This window comes from Aspergillus foveolatus (genome assembly GCF_047715535.1).
Source record: "Aspergillus foveolatus strain CBS 279.81 unplaced genomic scaffold BDW70scaffold_9, whole genome shotgun sequence".
Taxonomy (NCBI): domain Eukaryota; kingdom Fungi; phylum Ascomycota; class Eurotiomycetes; order Eurotiales; family Aspergillaceae; genus Aspergillus; species Aspergillus foveolatus.
Genome location: NW_027396073.1, coordinates 203,101 through 230,397, shown reverse-complemented (window position 1 = coordinate 230,397; position 27,297 = coordinate 203,101). Strand labels below are relative to the sequence as shown.

General features: G+C 51.2%; 10 protein-coding genes across 10 annotated transcripts; 8 read left to right on the top strand and 2 right to left on the bottom strand.

Moving 5' to 3' along the window:
- Positions 1-2,080: 2,080 nt before the first annotated feature.
- Positions 2,081-3,435, top strand: BDW70DRAFT_148247 (uncharacterized protein; the record flags this gene model as incomplete). The annotated part of the gene is made up of 2 exons (XM_073738838.1): positions 2,081-2,650; positions 2,704-3,435. 2 exons carry the CDS (start codon positions 2,081-2,083, stop codon positions 3,433-3,435), a joined length of 1,302 nt encoding a protein of 433 aa, XP_073598654.1.
- Positions 3,436-4,235: 800 nt separating this feature from the next.
- On the top strand, positions 4,236-8,898 carry BDW70DRAFT_148246 (putative UDP-glucose:glycoprotein glucosyltransferase; the record flags this gene model as incomplete). Its single annotated transcript, XM_073738837.1, has 5 exons — positions 4,236-4,384; positions 4,447-4,800; positions 4,856-5,675; positions 5,722-5,982; positions 6,031-8,898. The coding sequence occupies 5 exons, from the start codon at positions 4,236-4,238 to the stop codon at positions 8,896-8,898; spliced, it is 4,452 nt and encodes a 1,483-aa protein (XP_073598653.1).
- Positions 8,899-9,576: 678 nt separating this feature from the next.
- On the top strand, positions 9,577-10,469 carry BDW70DRAFT_157422 (flavoprotein-like protein; the record flags this gene model as incomplete). The annotated part of the gene is made up of 2 exons (XM_073740348.1): positions 9,577-10,014; positions 10,074-10,469. The coding sequence occupies 2 exons, from the start codon at positions 9,577-9,579 to the stop codon at positions 10,467-10,469; spliced, it is 834 nt and encodes a 277-aa protein (XP_073598652.1).
- Positions 10,470-11,255: 786 nt separating this feature from the next.
- On the top strand, positions 11,256-11,686 carry BDW70DRAFT_130727 (uncharacterized protein). The gene has a single exon (XM_073735862.1). It carries the CDS (start codon positions 11,267-11,269, stop codon positions 11,657-11,659), a length of 393 nt encoding a protein of 130 aa, XP_073598651.1. The 5' UTR covers positions 11,256-11,266; the 3' UTR covers positions 11,660-11,686.
- A 367-nt stretch (positions 11,687-12,053) lies between these two features.
- On the top strand, positions 12,054-13,662 carry BDW70DRAFT_130726 (S-adenosyl-L-methionine-dependent methyltransferase). The gene is made up of 6 exons (XM_073735861.1): positions 12,054-12,136; positions 12,187-12,614; positions 12,689-12,793; positions 12,902-13,250; positions 13,340-13,486; positions 13,542-13,662. The coding sequence occupies exons 2-6, from the start codon at positions 12,225-12,227 to the stop codon at positions 13,577-13,579; spliced, it is 1,029 nt and encodes a 342-aa protein (XP_073598650.1). The 5' UTR covers positions 12,054-12,136; positions 12,187-12,224; the 3' UTR covers positions 13,580-13,662.
- A 629-nt stretch (positions 13,663-14,291) lies between these two features.
- On the bottom strand, positions 14,292-15,695 carry BDW70DRAFT_171922 (Zn(II)2Cys6 transcription factor domain-containing protein; the record flags this gene model as incomplete). Its single annotated transcript, XM_073743357.1, has 1 exon — positions 14,292-15,695. One exon carries the CDS (start codon positions 15,693-15,695, stop codon positions 14,292-14,294), a length of 1,404 nt encoding a protein of 467 aa, XP_073598649.1.
- Positions 15,696-16,424: 729 nt separating this feature from the next.
- BDW70DRAFT_157419 (uncharacterized protein) lies at positions 16,425-16,996 on the top strand (the record flags this gene model as incomplete). Its single annotated transcript, XM_073740347.1, has 2 exons — positions 16,425-16,760; positions 16,832-16,996. 2 exons carry the CDS (start codon positions 16,425-16,427, stop codon positions 16,994-16,996), a joined length of 501 nt encoding a protein of 166 aa, XP_073598648.1.
- Positions 16,997-19,703: 2,707 nt separating this feature from the next.
- On the top strand, positions 19,704-22,412 carry BDW70DRAFT_171921 (putative C6 transcription factor; the record flags this gene model as incomplete). The annotated part of the gene is made up of 4 exons (XM_073743356.1): positions 19,704-20,531; positions 20,588-21,165; positions 21,214-22,026; positions 22,310-22,412. 4 exons carry the CDS (start codon positions 19,704-19,706, stop codon positions 22,410-22,412), a joined length of 2,322 nt encoding a protein of 773 aa, XP_073598647.1.
- Positions 22,413-22,452: 40 nt separating this feature from the next.
- Positions 22,453-24,543, bottom strand: BDW70DRAFT_171920 (putative MFS transporter; the record flags this gene model as incomplete). The annotated part of the gene is made up of 11 exons (XM_073743355.1): positions 22,453-22,476; positions 22,507-22,722; positions 22,791-23,010; positions 23,069-23,553; positions 23,616-23,635; positions 23,689-23,786; positions 23,832-23,887; positions 23,943-23,970; positions 24,024-24,114; positions 24,163-24,265; positions 24,340-24,543. 11 exons carry the CDS (start codon positions 24,541-24,543, stop codon positions 22,453-22,455), a joined length of 1,545 nt encoding a protein of 514 aa, XP_073598646.1.
- Positions 24,544-24,801: 258 nt separating this feature from the next.
- BDW70DRAFT_157416 (glycoside hydrolase family 88 protein) lies at positions 24,802-26,328 on the top strand (the record flags this gene model as incomplete). The annotated part of the gene is made up of 1 exon (XM_073740346.1): positions 24,802-26,328. The coding sequence occupies one exon, from the start codon at positions 24,802-24,804 to the stop codon at positions 26,326-26,328; it is 1,527 nt and encodes a 508-aa protein (XP_073598645.1).
- Between the last annotated feature and the right edge of the window lie 969 nt (positions 26,329-27,297).

Below are 27,297 nucleotides of genomic sequence, written 5' to 3'. Positions count from 1 at the left end.
CTCAATATGACCCACCGATCTGTGCTCAGAGTAGGCAACAAGTTGGACTTTTGTTCATCGCCGTAATGCATAACGCTGCCACTTATTCCGCAGGTCTCAGATTCGTAGGCCCTTACGGCATCGCGCATATTATCAGTACACTCAATCCGCAGAATGCAGTCGACCGGTCCAGCCTTCAGACGATGGGTCAAGTCAAACATCTCAGCTGAGAGGCGAGATTTAAAAACAGTGTTTCGCAAGAGGCGAAAGACTGAGATGAAGTCTGGTAGAGAACGATACGTATAAACAGGGCCCAAGACTGGGTTTCGGATAAAAGCTAAGAAGGACCCTCAACGAGACAATTTCCCGTCGTTCGTGGAGGTTTCTGATTTTATGGATCCTGTACAAAGGAGCTTGGAGGGGGATCGGGAGCAGGAGCATAGACTCATTTTCCGGCTGTGGCCCATCCCACACCCCAATTATCGGTCTTCCGGCCTCGTACGGGAGAGAGATATACGATCTTTGCCTGTTCCGTGCTAGCGAGATCGCTGGCTTCGTACGTAACCGGCTCACTGGAGCTGGGGCCCAGAGGCCGTTACGCAAAAGTCCCGGTCGATATGTCGAACTATGTCGAACGGCAGTCTCGGGGCAATCGAGCTTCGGAGGATTAATGATGACGGTGTTGTCATAATTGTATGATGTTGTGTTCCGGGATCCTAAGAGACGATCAGCTGCCGCGATTGTTAGCCAACTTGGTGATGCTTGAGGGATTCAGGAACGAGAAAGGAAGGATTCTGTGTGCAGCTTACATACGGCGTATCGTCCAGTGAGCGATGCCCGACTGATGGAGATCAAAGTAATCAACGACTGTAAATGGACTGATCCCGAGGAACGGAGGCAGTGCTGCTCCACGTCGAGAGCAATCTTGGACAACCCAGAGTGCCGGGACCCGGCCCAGCTGATCCTCCCGTGCCAGCCGCGCCAGTCGAGTTGTTTTAACCAACTCGGACGCTGAGGGCGACGCTTAGGTGGCTGTCGTGAGTCCAGATCCAGGCTGCCTTTCCCTGAACGGGTAAGAATCTGCCCACCAGAAGCCTCCACTCCCGCCTCGACTCGATCAGAATTCATAATACTACTAATAATACGGCTTCGATCTCCTTCTGTCCCCTCTCTCTCTCTCGCCTTTTTTTTCTGTCTTCCTTCTCTTTCACGACTACGGAGTACTTTCGTACCGTATCCCTCTTTGTTTGTTTAGATCGCACTATTTGCCCCAATTCCCGTTCAATTCATCTTCTTCGCTCTTTTGTCCTCGCCAGACTGGCTGGACTGGCGCGACACGCCGCTGCTTCTTTTTCTGCCCAGTGACACCAATCGCTGGACTGCTCCTGTTTGCTTTGACAGTGAACTCGACTGATTGCCTCCTCCGACTCCCGACGACTCTTTTTCTATTCGTGCGACTCGATCCACAACGTCAATCCGCTCTTTGGATCTGTCAGTCATTCCAGCGTCCGCGTCTTTCGCTCCGGTCAATCAATTGCAGATAGAACTCATAACTGCCGCCATCGCCAGAACAAAGAAATCACTCATAAGCTTTCTCGCACTGACGTTTCGAGGCTCTTATCTGGAATTCCTCGGACCCTCGGTACCGCATCTGCCAGCCACCAAACGGACCGGTCCCGGCTCCAGCAGCTTCGTTCCACTTGCCGCCTAACGTTTGCTGATCACGCCTCCTCGCGCCAAAGAAAACTCAAGGGACACACTCCTTCTCTCCCTGCCGAGTCGTCTGGCAGTTTCGATTCTCGAGGTGCAGATTCGTGGTATGAAGGGACATGTTACACACGATTGATGCTAGCCGTCTCTGCGAACAGGTCCCCGTCCCTTTGATTGTCCTGCACATCTATCACGTCGTACACACAACATTCTTGACTTTTCCCCAGCTTGGTTGATCCATCAGCGCGGGCTCTTTTATACCTCTTCTACATCGTATCTCCTCTGTAACCAGCGTCCTAGAGATTCAACTCACTACCACACCATCGATCGGATACTATCCGCCCTTGAGAACTTTGTCTAGTTCTGGAACATAACCCAACCCCCCGCCCCAATGGCTCATCCGGAGGAGAAGCTGGACCGTCCCGATGGATCCGCACTTACTTGGATTCTCGACCATATCCTCCGGTATCCAGGGACTTACGAGATCCCCCTCCGGACAATGTATGCACTGAACTGCAACAATACGAGACAATCAGTGCCTGGCACTCAGCTTCCCGAGACAGCGTTTGCACGTCGACCATCGTCCCCCAAATCCTCTGCCGCCGAGGACCTTCGAGCACAACTGACTCACCAAATCTCCCGATTACCCTCCCAGCCATGCTCATTGCCACCGAGCTTTGTTACATCCTTTGTGCGCCGCTGCTTCTCCCCACAGCTCGAAGATGTCGACTTCCCCCAGGCTCTGACTGGTCTGGACTACCTCAGAGACCTCGAAACTCGACGAAAGAAGGAAGTCGCTGCAGCGTTACAGAGACTGGGCCTCCACCCAGAAAGTTCTCGGCAGGATCCGGAATATCTCAAGAAATATCCCTGTGTCGTGACTTGGCTCGAATCCATTAAAGTCAAGGGTTCCAAGGTGGAGAAGCTCTATGCGGAAATATATATTGGCCTGCGCCGATGGGTAAATACCTACCAAAGGCTTTAATTTTGCTTATTGCTAACATTTATGTACAGACTCTGCTGAATGAGATGCTTATGGAACCCCTAAACAAGGCGAACTGCATGGCTATGCTCAACACACTCTTTCCTCCCGTCACCGAAGCTACCGTCACTCCCACTCCATATCTTACTCCGCACATCCTTAAAGCGCATCGTGACGGCTTCTTCCGGTACATCTCCCATATTGAAACAAACGGCAGACATATCCTCGACAAGGTCATTGCGCAGGGTGCACCAGAGGGCGAGAGCACTGGTTGGCCCCTTGTCAGGAATGCCCTAGACGAGTACCTTAGGAGGACCAACGAAATGATCGATGAATGCTCCATGATTAATGGTCCGGCCAGCTTGGATGAGGGGTTGGGTTCTACGTCGTCTCGAGGACACAAAGGCCGAAAGGCTGATTCCGGCATTAGTTTTGCCTCGATACTGGGGGAAAGTGCCACCCCTTCCATATCCAGCAACATCAGCAATGAGGATATCTATGAGAAACCGCTGCCACCTTCCCCCCGGGGCAACAAGATGGGTGGTTCCACGCTTGAGCGGCTGGCCCGCGAGCTCCGAAAACTCAGCGACGGCGGCAAAGCAAAGGGCCTCCGGAAGATGAAGTCTACCAACACCCTTAGCCGCACTGAGACAATGTCGCCCACGAACGAAGAATCCTTTTTTGAACTCGACGAACAGAAACGACGCCGATTGGCTTGGGCACACTCGAAGCATTCAAGCGCAAGCTCATCACGATTTGACTAAATTTCAAAGCTATCTACAGAGTACACTGACAACATGCGATTCATTGATGAAAATTACACCAAAAGTCTGGAGTTTTGACATATTGGTCGCTGACTTGGCTGTTTTGCTGCTCTTGGCTTGGCCATTTGCATGGCGTGTTTTTGTTTTGTTTTCTTTTTTCTTCCCTGTCTCTCTGAATACTACTAGTCGTGAACCCCGTTGAAGTCGGGCAGGCAACTCTGGAAGGTTTCTTATTTGGGCTGTTGGTATATTGGGAGAGGAATATCCGGTGTTCATTGTTGGCGCAGGAGGCTATTTGCTGTAACAAATTCTGAATGATTTATGCTCGAAGCATATCTGCATTTTACAGACTGAAGCCGTATTTTGTATGATCAATGCGCTGTTTGCTTAAGTAGTCCTTCAAGTTGTGTTAAGTATCTATATTCTCACTGGGTCTCCAGATTCGACCTTTGGTTGGTTTAGAGGTCCATTGCTGACCTATTGGGCATAGTGCTGTCCTGATCTCGGGAGTTTTGCGTTTTGCGCTTTGGGCCGGTGCGCCATCCGTAGCAGCTTGAGATGTGGCCTGTAGCTGACAAGGCAGTGCGCTCCTCATCGACAATCTGTTCGCTGCTAAGCAGCTGTTTTTATTGGTGCTGTTTTGATCACTTCGGGCTGTACTGATGATTCTTCGATCGAACCATTGACTTGAATTGCTCCCCGTCGTGATGTTAGAAGCTTGAACACAGCTATCTATTTCCTGATAGCATACGACTACCAACAATTGGCTAGTATATTTTGTCGGATATCACGCGGCAGAAATGCTTCTTCGCTCAGGTATTGTCGCTTCATGGCGACTTTCATGTGTCGTGATTGCGACGCTGTGGACTGCAAGAGCAACCTCGAGACCCTCGGTCAATGTTGCGCTTCAAGCTTCATTTGACTCCGGTCCTTATTTAATAGAGCTGCTGTGAGTTCTTGCTGTCTTTAGAATTTGCCTTACCCTCAGAATCCTTACTCATATACTACCAGCGAAACAGCAGCCGAAGAGAACGCAACGTCATACTTCCCACTACTTGATCGCATAGCCGAAGGAGCTTTTGACGATTATGCGACGGATAAAGAGCTATTCGACCGTTTCCTGCAAGTGGTGGTTGAAGATGGACACCTTAGCAGCCCCGAAAGTCTCTCGTCGTTTAAGCTATCATTGTCGATCCGATCCGCCAGCCCTCGAATTGCAGCCCACTATCAGTTCTATAATACCTCGGTGCAGCACTCTTTAATGGCGGCGCAGGATGCCGCTTGCCCTGTCTGGGTGCACTCGGATGGAAAGCAATACTGCTCATCTACAATGGAGCGGGCGCAGCAGGATGTTGAGGGTGAACTGTAGGTGTCCTTTGTTGGTTCTCGGTGGTCCGGTTGCTGACTGGCGATTACACAGAGACGGACGGGCATTACCTTTTGATCGCATCTTAGGGTCCGATTCCTTACCCCCAGCTATTCTATATGCCGATGTAGCTTCGCCGATGTTTAAGGATTTCCATCAGACTCTAAGTGCTTTGGCTGAAGAGGGTGAGATATCGTATAGAGTGCGGTATCGGCCTCCTCAACATTGGAGCTCGCGTCCTCTATTTGTCTCGGGATATGGTGTTGAGCTTGCTTTGAAGCGTACGGACTACATTGTGATCGATGACCGTGACGCCGAACAACGAGGCCCAAATAGCATAGAGTCGGCTGGAACCGAGGAAGCTCCCGACGACCTCAAGCCGCTGTCATCGTCCGAAGTGTCGCGGCTGGGGCTGAACACAGTCAGCTACGTGGCCGATAGTGAAGATCCGCTCAATACGCTCGTGAAGCTGTCCCAAGATTTTCCCAAATATTCCGCAACGATCGCCGCCTACAACGCAAGCACCCAACTTCATAAGGAGATCAAAGCAAACCGTTTAGGGATGCTTCCCCCAGGAGCCAGTGCGATATGGATTAACGGCGTTCAAATTGATCCTCGACAAATAGACGCTTTTTTCCTCGTCGACCACCTCCGCCGCGAGAGGAAGCTGATCGACAGTTTCCGAAGCTTAGGACTTTCCGCTAAACAAGCCGTGGATCTTTTGACACACGAGACTGTAACTGAGGCCGCGGCGCAGGGCACACCACAACGTTATGATTACCGGGACGAATCTGAAGGCGGTGGTGTTATCATATGGTTAAACGACTTGGAGAAGGATGCAAGATACGAATCGTGGCCAAATCAATTGACAGCCGTAAGTGCTTAGCAGCGTCCGCGATATACCATGCTGATTAAACCAGTTCCTTCAACGAACGTACCCTGGTCAACTCCCGGCAGTGCGTCGAGACTTGAATAACATTGTGTTTCCTGTCGACCTAACCAGAATTGATGACGTTGATCTGATCGTTTCGACAATCCAAATGTTTGTGAAGAGGAAGATACCAGTAAGATTCGGTATCGTCCCATTGGCAATGTCGGAAGGTTCAGTTGCCCAACTGAAGGTGGCCCACTATTTGCAAGAGACATTTGGTCTGGCTAGTCTCATGACCTACTTGGAACAGGTATATCCTTTCTTATGAAGTTTAAGCACCCCTTGTTAATATAAATAGGGCTTGAAGAGAAACAAGTTGGCGGTGCCGGATAAGACTTGCTTTCTGAAAGCTACTGAAGATAGGACTCCGAGGGGAGAGAAACAGCCTCTTTCACTGGACGATGTACTGACCAATGAAGAACTGTATACCTCCGTCAGCCGTACTGGTCAATACCAGGACCGGCTTGGGATTAAGGCTGATGACTTACTTATTTTCGTGAACGGTATCCCCATCATGCGTGGTGAGAACTGGCCGCAAGAGATGAGTGCCAAAGTCGAGAGAGACTTGCGACTGGTCCAGCAAGGTATCGCCGAAGGTCTGTTTGAGGAAGATGCCTGGTTACCGAGTTTCTTCCTATCTCAGACATTCGGCCGTCGCGTCCCCTGGATTGTTCCTGAAGATCCTAAAGATATCGAGCTTGTTGATTTGGTAAAGGTTGCAGTACAGCTGGGAGCACTTCTGGACAAGGTACCTCGTGTTGCAGCTCATGTAGAGCCCTTGGAGAGCGTTCACGTTGTTGTTGTAGGTGATTTTGGTACCAAAGCCGGCCTGAAGATGCTTATATCGACGCTTGAAATGCAATTGAAACAAGACAAGACGGAGATACTCCTCGTCCATAACCCTGAGGACCCCTCGTCAAATGCGGCAGCATCCGCTCTCATCTTTCGTTCCTTGAAAGAAGGAAATGGCGTTGATTCTACGCGCATTTTGACGGACATTAAATCGCCTACCTCTTCAGACGCAGACGCACAAGAGGCGTCCGAATTTTGGTTAAAGTTCCAACCCTTGGTTGAGGCACTGGGTCTTTCACCTGGTATGAACGGTATCATCGTCAATGGTCGAGTCATCAAGCCCAGCCAGGACGTGACCGCAGAAGATCTTGGTCAACTTTTACTCTACGAAGACATCAACCGAATTGGGCCTGTCGCGAAGGCTGCGAAGGACCTGGGATTCGGCTCTAGAATATCCGATCCGCTGTCATTCGCGAAACTCACTTCACTCATGGCCATTTCAACGGTGTCTGATGTTCCTGAGGGTTTATATGAAACATCTTCTGATGTGCGGGTCAAGTTCTTCGAGGAGTGGAGTGAATCTAGTTCCGTAATTACTGTTCCCGGCCCTGAAGATCCCGTGATAACCATCAGTGCGTCTCTTGATCCAACGTCAGAAATGGCCCAACGATGGCTACCAATTCTGAAGGTCATATCCGACCTTGACGGTGTCAGGCTGAGACTCTTCATGAATCCACGGGACGAGCTTCGGGAGCTTCCTATCAAGCGCTTCTATCGCTATGTTCTAGACGCGCAACCTTCATTCAGCCAAGACGGGTCTGTTTCACGACCGACTGCTACCTTTTCCGGAGTGCCTGTTGAAGCATTGCTTACCCTCGGTATGGACGTCCCACCGTACTGGCTCGTTGCACCGAAAGAATCCATACATGACCTTGATAATATCAAGCTAAGCTCGGTAAAAGGAGGGTCTAATGTGGATGCCATCTATGCTCTCGAGCATGTTTTGATTGAAGGACATTCGCGTGATATAACTACCAAATCCCCTCCAAGAGGAGTTCAACTGGTTCTTGGAACCGAAGACAACCCATACTTCGCCGATACCATTGTCATGGCCAACCTCGGCTATTTCCAGTTCAAAGCACAGCCGGGTCTGTGGACCATCAACCTTAAGCCGGGCCGTAGTGAACAGATCTTCAATCTCGAAAGCTTGGGCCGACTGGGCTACAGCCCACAGGCTGGTGATGACAGCAATGAAGTTGCACTGCTTTCCTTCCAGGGTAAAACTCTATTCCCGCGACTATCCCGCAAGAAAGGATACGAGAACGAAGACGTACTCGAGTCCGGCCTTAAGCCTGGGTCTGCCATGGACTTCATGTCGAAAGGCCTTAATTTTGCCTCCAACGTCCTTTCCAGCGTCGGCGTGACGTCCAAGAGCAGCGATGCCAACGCCGACATTAATATCTTCTCCGTCGCAAGCGGTCACCTTTACGAACGGATGCTCAACATCATGATGGTCTCCGTAATGAAGAACACAAAGCATACCGTCAAATTTTGGTTCATCGAGCAATTCCTCTCCCCCTCTTTCAAGTCCTTCCTTCCACACCTCGCTTCCGAGTACGGCTTTTCCTACGAGATGGTCACCTACAAATGGCCTCACTGGCTGCGCGCTCAGAAAGAAAAGCAGCGCGAAATCTGGGGATACAAGATCCTCTTCTTAGACGTCCTTTTCCCTCTATCTCTCGACAAGGTCATCTTCGTCGACGCCGACCAAATTGTCCGCACAGATATGTTCGACCTTGTCAGCTACCCTCTCGACGGAGCGCCCTACGGCTTCACCCCTATGTGCGACTCTCGCGAGGAAATGGAGGGCTTCCGCTTCTGGAAGCAAGGCTACTGGAAGAACTTCCTCCGCGGCGCACCCTACCACATCTCCGCCCTCTACGTCGTCGACTTGAACCGCTTCCGCGCTCTTGCTGCCGGTGACCGCCTCCGCGGACAGTACCAGATGCTCTCGGCCGACAAGAACAGCCTAAGTAACCTCGACCAGGACCTGCCGAACCATATGCAACACCATATTCCTATCAAATCCCTCCCACAGGAATGGCTGTGGTGCGAGACGTGGTGTTCTGATGAGAGTCTGAGTCAAGCGAGGACGATCGATCTGTGCAATAACCCGCAAACGAAAGAGCCGAAGTTGGATAGGGCCCGAAGACAGGTTCCGGAGTGGACGGAGTATGATGACGAAATTGCAGCGTTGGCGAGGAGGGTTGCGGCGAGTGAGGTTGAGGTGGAGGTCGAGCAGCAGATTCTTGCTGATGAGATTGGGGAGGAGAAGGAGGCTGCGGCTTCGGAGTGGAAGAAGGATGAGCTTTAGTCTTAAGTCTGTAGACTCATTTTATATTATAGCTACTTTGGGTTTATGTATCACTTCAGACAGACTTGATCGACACGTACATACTAGTATCGGCTAAAGGAGGTACTATATAGAGTACGAAAGATGAATTATACTTAAACAACTGCCTGAGAAGCCAAGTGCAGATTAATTCACATTTGATTCCTATACTATTTAGAGTCAAGACGAGTTAAATGCGAGGCTGTCGAACCCTAATTTAGTACTTGCCAGAGGACCGGGATTCCCTGCATCATGCGTACACAGCGGGCGTATGCTTCATGCGCGAACTGTTACTGTTTACAGATTGGACTCCCCACAGTGCTGGGTATTACAGTTCCTGGCACCTAGCACTCCGACAATTACCGGCCTTTCTCTTCAGGGACGCAAATTTCCAACTTCTCAGGGCTACCCATCTCCTAAGGCCCCACGTCCGCCGCTTGCCGTATTGGACCCGCAATGACCATGTAGAAGCATAGAGTCATCCAATCAGCGGCTCCCAATGACATACTCAATGTTTTCGCCATAAGTAGTCCATACCCTGAGTTGCAGACTGCTAGGAGCCTCTATGACCTCGCGCCCCCCATGTGGTCCCATCTGGCAAAGACATCACCTTTGAAGTGCATACCTTCTACTTCCGCACGGCTTCTATCCTCGAAGAGAATGGCTGGTCCCAACGGTACATCAGATGTGCGCGTTCTTGCTTCTCGGTCGTTGGCCCTGCCTGAAAGCGAAGACGATATCAGCGTGCGTCACGAATACCGTCCGTTCCTGCTCAAAGACGACAACGACTGGGTCAGCAAGCTGGAATTGACAACGGTCCTCGAGCTGGCCGAAAAAGACCTGCGCCAGACAAACAGCCGCCTGAGAGTCCTCGTGCTCTATGGCAGTCTGAGGAGACGCTCATACTCCCGCCTAGTGGCATTCGAAGCCTCGCGCATCCTCTTCCATCTTGTTTGTGACGTCCGTGTCTTTAACCCGGAAGGTTTGCCCGTGAAGAACGATATCGATCACACCCACCCTAAAGTTCAGGAACTCCGTGGGCTTAGTGCGTGGAGCGACGGACATGTCTGGATCTCTCCAGAGCAGCACGGGAATCTGGTACGTTACCCCTTGTTGACAAAATCACCATCGAGTTTCTGCTTACTCTCGCAAACCAGACAGCAGTATTCAAGAACCAAATCGACTGGATCCCACTGAGCACGGGGAGTATTCGCCCCACGCAAGGCCGAACCCTTGCCATCGGGCAGGTCTGTGGTGGGTCACAGTCCTTCAACGCAGTCAACTCGCTGCGGATTCTGGGACGCTGGATGCGCATGTTCACCATACCAAATCAGTCGTCCATACCACAAGCGTATACCCATTTCCCAGAAGAGGGAGAGCCGGGTGACCAGCGGCTCAAAGCGAGCAGTAACAGAGATCGACTGGTGGATTGTATGGAGGAATTTGTCAAGTATACGATATTAATGAGGCCACACAAGGACGTCTTCGGGGATCGGTTCAGCGAGCGCGAGGAGAGGAGGTTGAAGGAGGCTAGGGAGACTTCCAGTAAATAAATTTATTAATGACTATGGCGAATAGATCAGCGTGCCATGCGTGTCTCAGTCATCGTAGGTGCCGCAGTGAAAAAGAAGGATCTTAGCACATCAATGTCATGACTGAGAGACTTGCAAAGCAGCCTGTCATTATCACATCTGAGTGCTGACTAATTCTATACAGTAAGTTACCGTAGTTATCTATCCTTTAACGATTCCCTCTACCCCTCTTTTTGTATGTGCCCTTCATCGTCCAATCACTTCTTATATATATCGAAGACATATAGCACTATGCCGCGTCCCAAACGTAAAAACAAGGTAAGCCAGTCTAGCCTCACACAGTACTCTGAGATGGCCGTTGTAATAACGCATACCACGGGCCGAGGATCTCGCCAGGGTCCGAAATAACCAGCGCAGATCACGAGAGCGGAGAAAGCAACGAGTAATTGAATTAGAGCAAAGGGTCCGTCAGCTCGAGGAGGCAGTAGCTCTAGTCCCTGCGCCGAGCCTAGAGACCGAAAATCGTTTCTTGAAAGAGTTGTTGGAGTCTGTCGGGTTTGACAGGGCGTCCCTGGAGTGGTATCTCCAGGGTGCTACCGGTGTTGGTGGGCTGGAGCTGCAGAATTCCGTGGACTCTTACTCTGCCTTTGATCCATCGGCCGTTCTATCGTCGGTTACGCAGGTTGTGGGGACGGGATCGACAATGTCAATTGTACGCACTTCTAATCTTCTGCTTGCTCAGAAAGGAACTGATCCCAGAAACCCGCTCCAGCCGTCTGATGGCGCAAGGCAAGAGGCAAATCAGCTCGAGCCTATATATGCTTCCAGCTTTACTGGACTTGACTTCAGTCATGCCTTGTCAGCGCCGTTTGGCCTTTCTCGGCGGGCCAATATTTCTCGGATCTACTGAGATGTCACAAACCGTGATCCAGAATCAGGATGTATCAGGTCCCGACGCTGTACGTGAGAATCTATCCAGAATCCTCGACAACCTGGGTGGAGGAACTCCGATTCCGACAAGCTCGGTGAACGAGGAGACAACACTATGCAGCATCGCCTTTCATCTGGTCATCCAGTGCAACCGCACAGGGAGAGATGTGTTTGAGCAAGAGAGCAAGCTACGATACGGATACAGGATGCCGGCTTCGCCCGGGGAAAGATGTCGAGTCGATAACAAGACACTTTTGGCTGTACTCGCCGAACTGCTTTGAAGTCGGAACTGTTTATGTTGATTGATTCGATATCTGAGCGGCTTTCGTCACCCTCTTTTCCGCCAGGCTTGTCTTTCTTTCCTGGATATGATTATATTACGGTTGCGACAACGACGTGGCAATGCCAGGTAGCCGTCTAGTGGCTTGGAGGTTTCTGTGATTTTCAGGGTGCTGGTTGAAGCTCTGTGGATAGGTATGTCACCACTCTAAAGCTGACCTGGGAAGTGACCAACAGCAAAGTCATTCAATCTTGACATTCAATTTTGAGATCCCGAGAATTAGCCGTGCGCAGCTCCATACCTACTACGAGAGCCAGGCACCGTAGACGTGTTGTCTTGACTATTGGCGCCGCTCATGTTGTCCACAGTCCGATTTTAATCAAGTCTGCTCCCTAAAAAAAAAAAAAAAAAAAAACAGAGACGGTATCTTGATTTTACAATCTGCTTTCCTATCCTTGTTCATTTTACCCCGCATAAGGTACTTATTCATCCGAGATCAAAGCTCTCATGTTAACAGTGACATACCAGTTATAAACCAGCCAACCAGATAGCAGACTCTCAAAACTATGACAACCCACTCTCAAGAGCCACCACGGTCGATGTTGCATATAAGCAGGAGATACCGTCCTCCTCTCCTCTTTCACCCCATCACTCCTTTTCTTTGTGCGCGAAGTCCCACAAGTCGACTTGTATCTATACATACCTACCTAACTTCAGCCTTCTTTTTTAATCCCAATTCATCGAGAATGATTCAAGACACCTACTCCGAGGTGCAGTCCCGCTACGGCAGCATCGCGAAACAGACAAACGCAGACACCAACCAAAATAAAGACGGCACCGAAGACAAACTCGCTCAAGCCTTCGGATACACCGCAGCAGAGCTCTCTTCTCTCCCCGGTAAGGCAAATCTAGGCCTGAGTTGTGGGAACCCCATCGCATTCGCCAATCTGAAGCCGGTAATTCCCATCTGATTGTATACTTGGAATACTTTGGAAGTTGTGTCGGTCTAACTGGGATCCTATCAATCTAGGGAGAGACAATTGTCGATTTGGGCAGTGGCGGCGGCATTGATGTCTTCCTAGCTGCTCGTAAGGTCGGACCGGAGGGAAGGGCTATTGGCGTTGATATGACTGAGGTTAGCCCTCTTTCCACTCATGCAATCTCTTAACAACACTTTATCCCTTACAGGTTGAATAGAAATACAGCATTGTAAACTGACGTCTCTCCTCTGTCGCAACTCCAGGAAATGATTACGCTCGCGACCGCCAATGCAAAGAAGGCTAATCTCCCCAATAACCAAGTCCAATTCATCAAAGCCTCCATCACCTCAGTTCCGTTACCTGAATCCAGCGCCGACTGCATCATCAGCAACTGCGTTATAAACCTAGTTCCCAAGGAGGAAAAGCCCGCTGTCTTTGCTGAAATTGCCAGGCTGTTGAAGCCCGGTGGCCGAGTTGCCATCAGTGATATACTGGCACGTAAGCCCTTAAGTCCGGCCCTTGTGAGCGATATTGCGCTGTATGTAGGGTGTGTTGCAGGGGCAAGTCTGGTGGAGGAGTACGAGGACTCGTTGGGAAGGACAGGGCTTAGAGGTATGTCTATGGGCTTGTTTCTGTGATTTCGAATCCCGTGGATGGTAGCAGATACGGTGCCACTGACAGGAGGATCCACGGAATTTTAGATGTATTGGTTGTTGATACGAAGGCGGATATCAATCTATATAAACAGACCTTGGACTCCTGTCCAGCGGACAGCTGCTGTGCGCCTAAAGAGTCGGTTCGAATTCCGGCCGCAAATTTTACAGATGTTGACTTCAATGAGTGGGTTGGTGAGTCTTTTCTGCGCTCCGTGTCTGCGGATAGGGGTGTTAAACAGTGATGCAGGTTCATTTCAGATCTATGCTGTCAAGGGTAGTTTCTGAACATCAGAACTCTACTGTACGTGCGCCAGATTTCTCTTGACTCTCATAGTCGAGATAGGATGCGATAGAAGCGCATTTTGTATGTGGTTGCACAAATATAAAGAGACGATGCATGTGCGTACCTATCCCTAGATTTCGTGGCCTCCAAAAGCCACTCTCCAAAGAATGTGCCAATCTGTTCATAGGCTTAGTACTGTGGCTCTGCAGAGAGCGGGAGACAGCCTTTTCGTTTGGCAAATTTTGCCGTTCAGATTGCTTACAGGCAAATCAGCAGCTGCAGTACCGCGCCATATTCAGCGCAAGCTCGGGTTGGAGTTTCAGGGTCATTTAAATCAGCTCCACTCAAAGAACACATGGCACTATTTCCGCGCCGCACATTGCATACTGCATTGAGAGATAGATAGACTTGATCAACCCACTGATGCGTTATTTGGGTTGCTGTACCGCCCACTGCTGTCCACTTGACAGGCACCCTTTCTTGTAGTCACCAATTTGTTCAACCGGTTGACTGCCTTGCAATCTTCCTACCCGGGCGTAATGACAGGGAACAACGTTGATGGAGGATAGAGATTATTCCGTACAGTGCACCTGATGCTGGCATGCAAACTTTATCCCCTGCGTTGGCTTGGCGGACTCTCGCAACATGGCCGCTCCCCCTGGGGAGGTATGAAGATAAAGCTTCTACCAGTGTTGATGCGGCACCCAACTGTATCTATGGTACATTACAGAAGCCAGATGTCTTGCTTGAGATGATATCGAACCAAGAGACATATTCCCCGGTGTCTTTCTCTGTCCAAACGAGAGCGAGTAGATTCCGCATTCTGCTATGTGGTTGCGCAAACAGGCCGTGGTCCGCAGCAAAGTGCGTCCTGATCAGATGCTCTCTCTGGGAGATATCAGAGAGCTCAAAGCCGGCAACCAGAAGTGGAAGTCCAACCTGGAAGGGATATGCTCCTGATAGCTGGAAACAAGTTTCAGATTCCGCAAGAATAGACTCCGAGTAGAGCTTGGCCGCTATATCTTCTTCTCCGAACCGATACCGCAGCCGGTGTAGCACCAGCAGTGCCATTTGGCGGTGAAGATTCGCCTGAGCGAACATCCCGATTACTTCCTTGGACGTGTACATCTCCGCAAACTCGGCTGAGACGAAAGGCTGCCACTGCGTGACCGCATCCCGGACCTTCTCCCAGGCCCGTAACCAGCCATCCTTCTTGTTTCCTATATCCAAGCCAATTACGCAAACATCGTAGAGCAGCGGGAGCAGTGAATAACAGAGCCCAATATACCGATCGACCACCAGTTCACATCCGTCCCGAGGTCGCAGTCGTAAAACCGGCATCCGTCGGTGGATCAGACACTCCACCGTGTCCAGGTATATGAGACAATTCATCTCAATGTCCATTTCAGACAGTCGGGCCAGCGGTCCGGGTGGGTCATACCATGGTTTTGCATGAGAGAGTATATACCGGCATATCATGAATGCGCCTTGGCCGTGCACCGACGCTGCCGCAGCCGGTGACGCCATTTGGTCATAAGTGAGGATACTTGTTCCCAAGGCCAACATCAGGCGGACCTGTGCCAGATCTGTTGGGGGGTCTAGAGCACGAAGTTTGCGGATCGCCGTCACGCAGCGGGACATGTTCTGTGCTTGTGTCTGTGTTTGAAGGTGCCCCGATCGAAGGGCGAATTCACCAGCGCAAGCCAGAAACCCTTCCAAGAGGTTTTCCGGGGCGATTAGGAGCCGAGAATGCAGAGACTGACGCATCTTGCTTCTAAACGAAGGCCCGATGGTGAAATGGGAGATGAAGGCTGTAGTTGAGAAAAGGAATTGGATCGTTGTCTCTTCGTCGGAGCGGAGAGTGATGGAGAGACGAGGATATGATGTCGGATGGACGACCAATGGCAATCTACCCGACTCATCGTTATCTGGACGAGTTATGGGTGGTGGTGAGGTTGAAGCTGTTTGCGGCCTCCGACCAGGGGGGCGGATCTTGCGGAGTGTTTGGCACTTGTGGCCGAGTCGTTCGCATCGACGACACGTGGATGCTTCCCGATTGCGCCCGGGCTGGCATTTGACCTTGATTGTGTAGCAGCGATCGCAGGAGCGTCTCTTCATCATGTGTGTGATTGTTGTTTGGGCTGTGGAGAAGAGAAATTGCAGACAGCGTCAACCCCGCTTATATCTTTCCAGTTGGAGACTGCGTTCTGGGATGGACAGCTTCCAAGCAATAAACGCACTGGCTTAAAAACCACGGCTGAATGATGCAGATGGAGCTGTCATGTCTAATCCTAAGTAGCGAAAAATAAAAAAAAATAAAAAATAAAAAAAAATTATAAAAAAAAGAATAAATAAATGAATGAGAATAATAAAATAATAAAACACGAAAGAAAAATAAAGAGAAATCCTGGTTGTTCTAGAAGTTGATCCAACCTGACATTTCAAGAACATTGAACGACTCTTGAGTACCTCCTTACTACTTGAATTACAGCAACTCAGGTAGGCGTCTGAGGGTCTAATGTAACCCGTGGTAGTCATGGGGTTATATATGGTGTTTGTACTCTCGACTTCATGAGTGCTCCGCTCTGTAGAGCAGGAAGAGGAGAGATCTGCAGAGCAACAGGCTTAGCATAGGCTTGCTCTCAAGGCACACCGTCACAAGCACCATCTACAGATCAACCATGGGGCGACTCCGTAGGGCTGCCTGAGTCCAAGATCTCTCCTGGATTCAAGATTCAGCGACTCGCGTCTAGATGACGCAATCCTGTGAGAATATGTCCCTTAGGCCTCACTCATTTCGACTTCATTATAGAGAACGTCTGTCGTCTCATCAACTTCACCCTCAAAATGCATTCCGCCGAACACAACACCGATCGCTGCAACCTCCTCCAGAGCCACAGCGCAGCGCAGCTCATCTACAACGTCACAAAGGCGCTGCCTCGTCGAGCTAGGATCCTGTTCATCGGCTGCAAGTCCTCACTGCCCTTGATCCATTATCTCGCGTCCGCCGGTCACGAAATCCACGGCACCGACGAGTCTAAAGATCCCATTGCTCTCGCTCGACGATTCCCGGGAGACTACCACCTGATCAGCCCGGTGGAATATTGTCCTCCTTTCGAATTCGATGCGATATTCGCCATTCACTCTCTCCATTATCTGAGTCACGCCCAGATCGAAGAAACGGTTTCTCATATGGGGAGGTGGTTGAGAAAGGGTGGATCATTGACTCTGGTGACGCCATTACCTGTTGACAGTACTGGGGCCGGCGGTTCAAATTCCAGCACAGCCAGGTCTTCATTGAACAGGGACAGTTGGGTGGCCCTCTGCAGGACAGCAGGCCTTTCGTCCCCGGACAGCGAAGCCACATTACCGGTACCGCTCAATGCGACGGAGTCGTCGCAGACCCATTGCTTCATTAGCTTTCATAAGATATAACTTGGCTCTAACTAGTTGATTCGAAACACAATCAGTATCAATATATTGATATACATTATCATGAGAGGGCAAGAGGGCAAGAGGGAGACTGTTTTTGAAGGCGGCTGGCAAGTCTATTCTATACTTTGAATTTCTTGCTTGACAGCTATTAGTCCTCTGTCTGATTATGAGACTGAAGTTTTTGACTCTCCAGATATCACGGTATCGAGAACGTAATTTGGCGTAGCTTAGATATACTCTGCTAATTGTACCTGATCCAGGTCTTGTTGTACCAATGGCTATTATTCGGATAGGCGGCCACGGCTCAATTAGGCAGTCTGTTATGGTAGCTTACCGTAGTCGTAGTAAGCAAACTTGAGCCTTGTGTCGATAATACAAGAACACTCGTTCCCCCATCTACAAGCCGTTTGTTCTGCCTTTCGCACCAAGAGAAGAGCCACAAATATTTTCATCAAACTTCAACATACTCTTCAGTCTGTGGTCATTCTGGATGCACAGTGATGTTTTCTTTCTATCGCAAAGCTCATCCCACGGCTTGGTCAAGTTATCGGGATACTCACGTCGCTCGATTCCGTCAGTCTTGAGTTCATGCATTTAAGTTTCTTTTGTGAGTTCGAATAGCTTGATTCTGCTGCTCATATGCAAGCATAAATACTGATCACGACTCCCGATTGGGCGACAGATATTTGGGATATCCAGAGCATCGACCACTGTACTACTACCGGAGCACTCTGTTGCCCGTGCTTGGGCGTCACTCGTGGTGAAAGAGACTCAGAAAATCTCAGTCCGCAAACGATCTGCCTTACTTTAGCCGCGAGCCTCGGTACTGCCTCGAGAGACGCGAGGAACACAAGGCCAGCCTTGTTGCCATCTGAGAAAGGCGTGATAGCCCTCTGAGAGGCTTTCATTTTGTTACTTGCCACTGGTTGACAGCAAAGTCGGAAGGCGATGACTACAGTAATTTTGACATCACCAACGAGGGCCACTGGCTTTGCTGCCGGTATTGATTAGCCACAGCTAAGGAGACAGCTAAGCGGCCGACGCTGAATGGCATTCATCATGAGGGTGTCTGAGTCAACAAGCTGCATATCCACTCGCGCATGATTGGTGATATGGTGCTCTCAGAGCTCTATCTACGCTCAGCGCTCTTCAATTCTGCGATGGAGATCAAAATGAATCCGGGTTTTCGCTTTGGGACCGCGTATGTCGCCTTTCTTAACTTCACCTACGATAGCCAATGTTATTATACTCGCAACTATGCAACAGTCCCGAAACCCGAGAATACACACAAGAGAGAAGTGGAACATAGGGCACGGCACCGAAGAAATTATGCTAAACGAAATATCGCTCTCAATAGTCGAAAACCTACGCCCTTGGGAGTGATGCTGCGCTTGACTGGACTTCCGGCTGTGTAATGAATTCTCGCATTCCCATTGACTTGCTCTTAAGGTCGAATGTGCCAAGATTGCAGAGCATACGATCAATTAGGGTTTTATTTCGAAATTAGGTATGTACTTTGCATTGGCTTTTTTGTTATACGCTATCACAACACCCTTCTTCCTTACCACCCATGCGCCATGAAATCGAGTATGCTGCATTTTGCTGACAGACTATTCCTGAGAATACTGATTCTGGGGTTCAGTATTTCAAGCAGGATCAAAGACTTCTGCAGTAGATCTATGCGACAACACTTCATCCTTTACGCAAACTTCCGTTTTCATTTCTATTTGATTCCCCCTCCCAGCGTTCCGTGACCGTCGAGGTCCTTTTTTCCTCCCCCGCGTGGGGCCCGTCGTTCTTCAACCAGCGCCGTTTCAATCAATGACAGAAATGTCTCATATAAGATTCTGGTCCGTCAACGTCCAGGATTGGACGTGGTGGTGGATTAGTCGCTAGAGATGCTGCAGGGATCCCCACCTAAAATCCTTCAACGACATGAGTGCTCGTGCGAAAACGAGGTTGCCCTAGCAGGTGCACACCAACCTTAGTGTGGTTGGTGGTGCAAGCTCCTCAGCTGCCGCCCAATCAACTGAAGCGACAAAAATGTTAAAGGCACTATCTTGAACTCAGTAATTCTTCTTCGCGGGGAGTCTTTAAAGGTAGCAGCCTTCACATTTACGTCCCCCTGAGTAACTCCAGAAGATTTCTGGCGTCCCGCTCATATACCCTTCGCCGGCATAGCGGTCGTTGGTCTTTCAAGTATCCCAAAATGGATTCCATCAAATCCGAACACTCAGACACAGTACTTAACTATGCACGGCCTGACTAAGTTGCTTCTAGCGCATAACGCGAGTGTCGCGTGGCAGAATAGCCGACCGATGTATATCCAGGGGAACAAGGGCATTGAGGAAGGACATGACGGTCCGCGACACGTGGGGGTTCAAACCCAAACTCACCAAGGTCCGTTGGTTTGGGCTTGGCTGAGGGGCGAGGGAGCAGTTATCTCCAATAACATTGGATCCTTCGAGCTGAAGCCACATTTCAAGCTTCTTCTGGCTAGATTGAGAAAGTCGGTCGGAGCTGGTCCGGTCATTCTTCCGGCACTATAGATGAACGCATGGTGCCACTCGACGTGGGGAAGTAGTACCTCCAGGTCCAGTAGTGGCGTTCTTCGTGGGGAATTTCCCCAGATTCTCCAGGCTGCATCCTGCTCTGCGACTTTTCTCCGTCTTCAACCATCCCAATCCCAACATGGGCGCCAAATACAACGAACATTCCGACACACACAAGTCGGAAGATGACATCCCCGCGTGCCAATCATGCCGCCGCAAGAAGGCCCGCTGCAGTCGCGAGCAACCTTGTTCACAGTGTGTGCGGTTCGATGTGACCTGCATATACGACGACCGGAGACTGAAGCCTGGCCTCCGCGCGGGCGTCGTGGATAATTTATCGCGTCGCATTGAGACGCTCGAGAACATGTTCCTGGGCCAGGAGATTCTCTGGAAGCAGATGTGGCAGACACTTCATCCGGATTCGCAGTTTCCTGGTCTGCCGGTAAAGGACGCGCAGGATGCAGAAGGGAATAAGAATAAGGGTGATATCCGGGAGTGTCAAGAGAAGCTTAAAAGCTCACTCCTTCAGGTGGCTGCATCGCGCAAAGATTTTGATGCTGGTACAGAAATCCCGCGTCCGGTAAAGAGACAACGCACGGATTCGTCGATGGCCTGTTCGCCCGACCAGGAGGACCGTGCCGGTATCACTGCAGCGGAAATCATCGAGTCTGATCTACTGGGTCAGCTGGTTGAGTTCTATTTCGACAATATCCATCACTGGATTCCGATCCTGCATGTTCGTCGGTTCCGCCACCACATACAGTCGCACGAAGGCCGCACAAAAGCGAAATATATACTCTACGCCATAATTGCCGTATGCATTCGGTTCGCAAACGACCCTCGATTACAGGACGAAGACAGAAGAGCACGAGTTGCTGATTCCTGTCGACAAAAGGTCCTTCTCTGCAGCATGGAGTCTTTCTCCGTCCAAAATCTGCAGGCGCTGGTGATCATTGCATTCGATACAGTACACACACACACACACCTCTTGATTTTGGTAGACCATTTACTAAGCATTCATAGATTGCCCGCGGTCGTGGTCCGTCATCCTGGTCCGTCGTGGGCAGCATGGCTCGAACGGTGGAACAGCTTCAGCTCAGTGTTGAAGAGGACGAGCTCTACGGCAGAAACCAGGCAGGAGAGACACTAATCCGGCGCATGGCCTTCCTCAAGCCATCAACATGTTGGAGGGAAGCAGAAGAGCGACGGCGTGTTTTCTGGACCGTCTTCCTAATGGATCGCTTCTGCAGTGTGTCGACTGGCTGGAACGTCAGTCTCACCAGCGCAGACGTCAAACGCCGCTTACCCTGCGAGGGCGCACTGTGGCAGCGCGAAGAGGAAGTCCGAGCGCCGTATTTCGGCGTCTCTGACACAAAGGACACAGGAGCACATCGCCCGGGCTCGTTGCTGGTCAACAGCCCCCTCTCGGCAGACCCCACCGAGCAAGACTGCATCGGCGGTTTCGCATACTGCATCGAAGCCACCGAGTCACTAGCCCTTGTGTCTAATTTCTTTGTGCGCCAGCCCCTGAATGTACAAAACGTAGACGAAGCCCAGCTCTGGCTGATGCGGTTCAAAGAGCTAGACCTCCGTCTTGTCCAGTGTGTCGCTCCATTGCCCATAGTATCTGACTGTCACTAACGGCGCAGATGGAAATTCTTCCTCCCTCCCAAATGGCGCGAAGCCTCGACTCTCAACGCCGACGGCATCATGGACTCCAACCTCACCCTTGCCCACATAACTCACAACACTGCCGTCATCCTCCTGCACCAGGCAATCGCGTACCCTCCGCATCACTGGAGATCCTGCCCTGTGAAACTCCCCTCATCCTCATCTGCGGAGACATGCATCGAGGCTGCGACGGAAATTGCAGCGCTCGGCCAGCAATTCCTCCTCTACGCGCGGATGCTCACGAACCCCCAATTCGCGTTCTGCCTGTTTATCGCGGGCCGTATGCTCCTAACACACTCGAGATATAAGGGAATTCCTGTTTCGGAGACTCTAGACACACTCATTGCCAGTTTATTTGAAATATCCGCGCGCTGGGCTGGGCCACGAGATGTTGACGGGCCCGAAAAAGAAAATCTCGCCTCCGTGTTCGCAAAGCGGCTCGTTCAGGCGCGTGGGCGTGATGACACCATCCGTCCTCTCGCGAGGACTCCTAGCCTCGACATTCGGCAGGCCGTGTACTCGGAAACAGAGGAAGCCCTCCCTTCTAGCCGCCTTACAGACGCACAAGAGCACGGCCCCAGCCAAGGACATGGACAAGCCCAGGAGCAGGCCCAGACAAGAAACGGATCCGGAGCTGCATCCGCACTCATTGCTGCAAGCTCAGGCTCTAACCACGAACCACAATTAAGCAGCAACATAACAAGCTGCCATCTAACGTCTGACGCGGCGCTCACGCTCGCATTCCCACCGCTCCCGCTCTCCTTCCAGCAGAACTCCGCAGGCTCTGCACCGTTCTTCGACCAAGATGCGGACCCATTTGGCTTAGGGCTTGAAGCGGGCGTGCGGGGTCAGGAGGGGGCCGGGTGGAATGGTAATGGAATGGAAGCGTCATTCTATTGAAGGGTTTCCTCATCGTACAGCGGAATGGCCAGCTGCCTTCGCAGTATCTACTCGAGATTACGGCCTGTACCTATTGATGGTTCAGGTATTTGCATCCGGTTGCTAAGCAAGCTGACAATTATATGTACGTACTGTTGCAAAATATGGATATTCCGATAAACCAACTGAACTTAGCACCACTACGCACGTACCAATGGTGACATCTTCCATCCGCTCGAGCAACAACACCACTGGTAGCATAGCCTTGCCCGCCATCAGAATGACCGATCCTCCTTAATAGACATACTATCAACACACCCACGAATTAGCATATAGTCCTATTCCTCCCTCCTCATCATCCACTTGAAGCACAGAAAGCAGGTGAAACGTACCACGAATTCGGAGTTCTCACGGTCAGTCAAGTCCAAAAACGCATTTGCGTGGTCCCGTGCCTCGCCTTCACCCCGGGCCCTGGAGGCAGCCGTCTGTCGATTCCGCCAGATATACAGCATCTGCAACGCGACCAGAAGGACGTTGAAGAGTCCATATAGACAAAAGTGCGCCGTGAAGCCTTTTGCGTACCGCGGGGCGTCGCTGGATTGGAAGATCTGGTTTCACCTGTTATACCTGCGCTGACAGAGGGGCGGTAATGAAAGAGAGTAGCTACGGTACGTACCTGGGGAGCAGTGGCGTTCCCAGCAGCCCAAGCGATAAAGGTCATCGCAAGCACTGTCGACTTCTTGGTCTGGCCGGCAACATTGCGCGAGATCAGTGAGAAAAGGAGGTTGCCCTCTGCGAGAATGAACTGCGTGCAGTAGAAGGCAATCAGGAGGCCGACTCTAGTTGCTGCGGTAGGAGAAATGGAGTAGATGACGGCTGTTCCGGCAATTGCTGGGCTGTTCAAGTCATCAGTCAGAAATATAGCTGGTCGATGGGATGGGGAGGTGGACGTACAAAGTCCACAGATGCATAATCATCACCGTCCGGCGCGTCCACGTCGCCAGCGACGCACCACCCACCATCACGGCAATGGTCACCGCGCCTTGCGCGATATTCAGCAACTGCGTCTGGAGAGTCGTAAATCCAAAGCTCTTGATGATGATATTTGAAAACACTCCCAGCCCACCGATAACCAGGGTGCTGCTCAGCTGGAGGAGCACGTATAACCAAACAACAGGATCCATGAGCGCCTCAACCGCCTGGTACCTCTTATACTGCTTGTTCTGGATCCCAGTGTCGTTGGCGCGCACCCGCTCGACCATTAGCCGCTTCTCAGCTTCGCTGAAGCATTTCGCTTTCATCGGGCTGTCGGGGATGTACCAGCTCAGGAAGAGACCCCAGACGCAGGTTGCGGCGCCAAGGACAAGGAAGAGCAGTTGCCAGGATTTGATGTCATGGCCGATGTAGTGGCTCGTACCCCAGGCCAGGATACCGCCGATCTGAGAGGCTGGGTTAGTTCGGTAGAGAAGCGAGAGAGGTGGAAGCCGGGGAACGAGAGTACCATTAGTTGGACGCCAGTCACTAAGATGGGTTAGTGAATCCACTGAAATAACCAGAGCCAGAAAGCATCGTACTGGAATACCATAGACTTGTAAGCACGGTCTGTTCCTCACGCGTGAACCACATGGCCGTCATGATGATGAACGCTGGCTGAACACAGGATTCGAAGACACTACTCCGTCAGTATGCGCTGACGCCGACAAGCAACGGTTCATACCCAAGAAGGAATCGAACGACCATAAGACCGGGGAAGTTGGTGGCGGCTGCGCTGCACTGGGCGACGTTAGGAGTGTGTCCCAGGATCTCAGTTGAGTTGAGCAGAGCATACCATGATGACAACGCCCCAGAGGAAAACACTATACATCGTCAGCTCGTGCATTTCAACTGCTCGTTCTCGAAAGTCACCCACTTTCCAGCAAGATATTTAGCAACGGGAAGTTTCTGGAGGAGAAAGTTGGTGGGATACTCGCCCACCAAGACACCAATATACAAGATCGTGCCTGAAGAGATTCAGCCAAACCATCAGGTGGCCCAGAGCGGCAACTTACCAAGCCAGTTATACTTATTCCCAGTGAGACCCGCATCCTCCTGAATTCCCATGATGGAACTGAACCCCAGGGTTCCTTTGTCTAGTGACTGGCAGAAATACGTCTGGGAACGTTGTGTTAGCGAAGGTCCGAAGCGGGCGGGGTGCGTTTTTTGCGAGCCAGAGAATCAACACCTACCCCTAGCATCCCAACGAGAATTCGACGGTTGATCCGCCAGAAGAGCCGACGGTTCGTCGCCTTGTCGATAGTGACAGGATCACCAGTCGCATATGCTGCCGTCTCATCGTCAGCAGCCTGGAGCCCGAGGCCCTTTTCAGGGACGGTGTCGGTTTGCTCGTTGTGGGTGGAACCAGGCTTCTGGGTGTCAACGGCGTCGGCCATATTGATGTCTTGTCTTGCCAGGCAACTCAGTGGTTTCCCTAGGTGGGTTTTGGGCACTAGACAATGGATTTAACTGGTCCCTTCTCGTCGATCGACGGCGGAGGACTGCCGCCGACTCGCCCGGTGCGCGGCATGGTGGCCGGCGATTGTCCCGGGCCCGCTATATCAGGTTTACTGGCATGGCAGACAGGCTATACTTTATCTCGCAGTCGACCGCGACAAAAGGGTCCTTTTTGCCAGTGCTCTATCGCTAGCGCCATGCCTCCGAGTGCCCTGTCTCTGAAACGGGCTCTTGAAGACCCAACGGGAGAGCAGACGAGACCGCGTGCCCGTCCGAAACATGCTTCAACCATCAGTCCAGTCGATACCAGACCCATATCCATCCCTCAGCATCTCCTTGACTCCCTCTACTCCGAATCGAGCATCTTAAAGATCTGGCAAGTGGCGCAGAAGGCGCTTGGCAGTGTCGACCCGCCACTGCTCTACCCCGAATACACCAACAAAGACAAAACCTACGTCTACCGCGCGCTCGACTTTTGGACCTCTGGCTTCTTCCCGGGCTCGCTGTACTTGCTTCTCGAGCGGCAGATCCAGTACCCGGCGTTCTACCCGTACTCCCGCCGGGAGAGGCCCCCCGGCCCCCTCCCGCACCGTCTCCAGTTGCAGCACCTTTGCCGATGGTGGAGCGCCAACCTGCACCAGAACGCTGCTCGACGCGATACACACGATCTGGGATTCATGATTGCGCCCTGGGCCATTAAGGCGTGGGAACTCCACCGTGATCCGCAGGCATACAGCAGTCTTGTCGTGGCGGCGCACTCGCTCGCGTCCCGCTTTGATCCGCGCGTGCAGTCGCTCCGGTCGTGGGATGTCTGCTATACAAAGCGGTACTCGTTCACGGATCCGACCATGGACTTCCTCGTCATCATTGATAACATGCTCAACCTGGATCTGCTCTTCTGGGTTGCGCACGAGACGGGAGACCGCTCGTTGTCCGAGATTGCCGTTGCGCATGCCCGGAAGACGCAAGCACACCATATCCGTCCGGATAAGAGCACCATCCATGTGGTTAACTACAATGCCGACGGGACTCCCAAGGCAAAGTTCACGCATCAGGGGTACAGCGACGGAAGCTGCTGGAGTCGCGGGCAGAGTTGGGGGATCCTGGGCTTCATGCAGACGTACGGCTGGACGCGGGATGCCTCGTTTCTGCAGACGGCTAGAGACCTCGCCGATTACTTCATCGAGCACCTACCTGACGACGCAGTGCCGTACTGGGACTTTGATGCCCCCGTGGATGAGTCCTGTCCGCGGGATACGTCCGCGGGAATGGTAGCCTGTTGCGGGCTAGTTCTGCTGTACAAGGCACTGAAAGACAGTAAGGGCAGGTCCGACATCGAGGCTGCGGAGTATTATCTTGACTCCGCACTGCGCATACTTGAGGGCACAGTGTCCAAGTTCATGACCTCGTCGCCGGGGAAGTTCAAGGTCGCCGATGTGTCGTCGGACCTCCCTACGTTCCCTGCTGATGAGCGGGCGCAACAGCCGGGGCTTCTGACCGTCTCCGCAAAAGAGGGTCTCTTAGAACTTGAGTCCGGTATGAATGGATATAGATCGACGTGTGCACTCAAATTCCCCGAAACAATCCTCGACGCAGCGACTGTTTGCAACTACGAGTTTGCGTCGCGGCGCTGGGCGGACCATGGCCTTGTCTATGCGGATTACTACTTTCTGTTGTTGGGCAATATGTTATTGGAGTTGGGGTTGGTAAATAGAGATCCTTAGCTTGTATCTTCCCGCTAATAGAACATCAGAAGTCTTTTTTTTTTACTCTACGCAGGTTTGTCAAAGGTGATATATAGTATATATACTTTAAAACTACCATCCGAAATGACAGTCTGCCGAGAGCGCCTGGAAGAACACTGGGGTTACGAATTTGGGGATTTCACAGGCATTACCAACAGCTTTGGAGGAATACAAGGATTGCCCGCTTTGCAGTCATACAGCTTTACAGATATGTTTACATGCATCTGAGATAGCTAGAGTGTTGGTTACCAAGTTGTCAAGATGGCTCTGCGCCTGTGTTCCTGGACTGATTAAACTTTTCTGGCGGTAGGCCTTGATCATGTCTGCGTGATGCGATGATGGCAACAGAAAATACTCTGTTAAGTTTCAACATATTGTTAACGGGATCGCTAGCGAGGGAACCGGTTGGATTTGTCTCCTAGAGAGCTTTCCACCTGGCCTACCTGCATACTTTGCTTTAGAGACTCCGCCCCCCATCTCTGACTGTGCAGTCATGCACAGCCGGGCTAGACAGAATTGGGATCAATGGCTGTAATCAGGATTGTTGTCCTCTACTATATATTCAAATGCTACGATGTAAGACTTTGTTGCATATACTGACCATCTGCGTGAAATATCTTGCGCACTAGAATGATTCATTCAAGCTCCGGTTTTTGGCCTCGATGTGACTGAACACGGAATATTGTCAAGAGCAAGAAAAGGGCTTGTCTTGTGGTTTTTAGTGCCATCAGCTCTGAAGAGGAGTATTGTATAGTATAGTAGTTTATCTGTCTACAGCACCTGAGTACTCAATAGTACAGATCCGGCCGGGGGTATCCGCCCTAGATTCCTGCCTCCAAGTTCGCCTTTAACAGTGCCGCTAGATCTGCTCCCATCTACTTGTTTCCTCTACCTTTGGCAGTATGGTCCACCTTACTTCGCCGATAAAGCTGTACAAGGTGTGGGTGG

Coding starts and splice junctions, on each gene's coding strand:
- BDW70DRAFT_130727 (XM_073735862.1), top strand. CDS start 11,267: ATGCTTCCAGCTTTACTGGACTTGACTTCAGTCATGCCTTGTCAGCGC.
- BDW70DRAFT_130726 (XM_073735861.1), top strand. CDS start 12,225: ATGACAACCCACTCTCAAGAGCCACCACGGTCGATGTTGCATATAAGC. Junction 13,251..13,339: donor GGGAAGGACAGGGCTTAGAG/GTATGTCTATGG, acceptor ACGGAATTTTAG/ATGTATTGGTTGTTGATACG. Junction 13,487..13,541: donor TGACTTCAATGAGTGGGTTG/GTGAGTCTTTTC, acceptor ACAGTGATGCAG/GTTCATTTCAGATCTATGCT.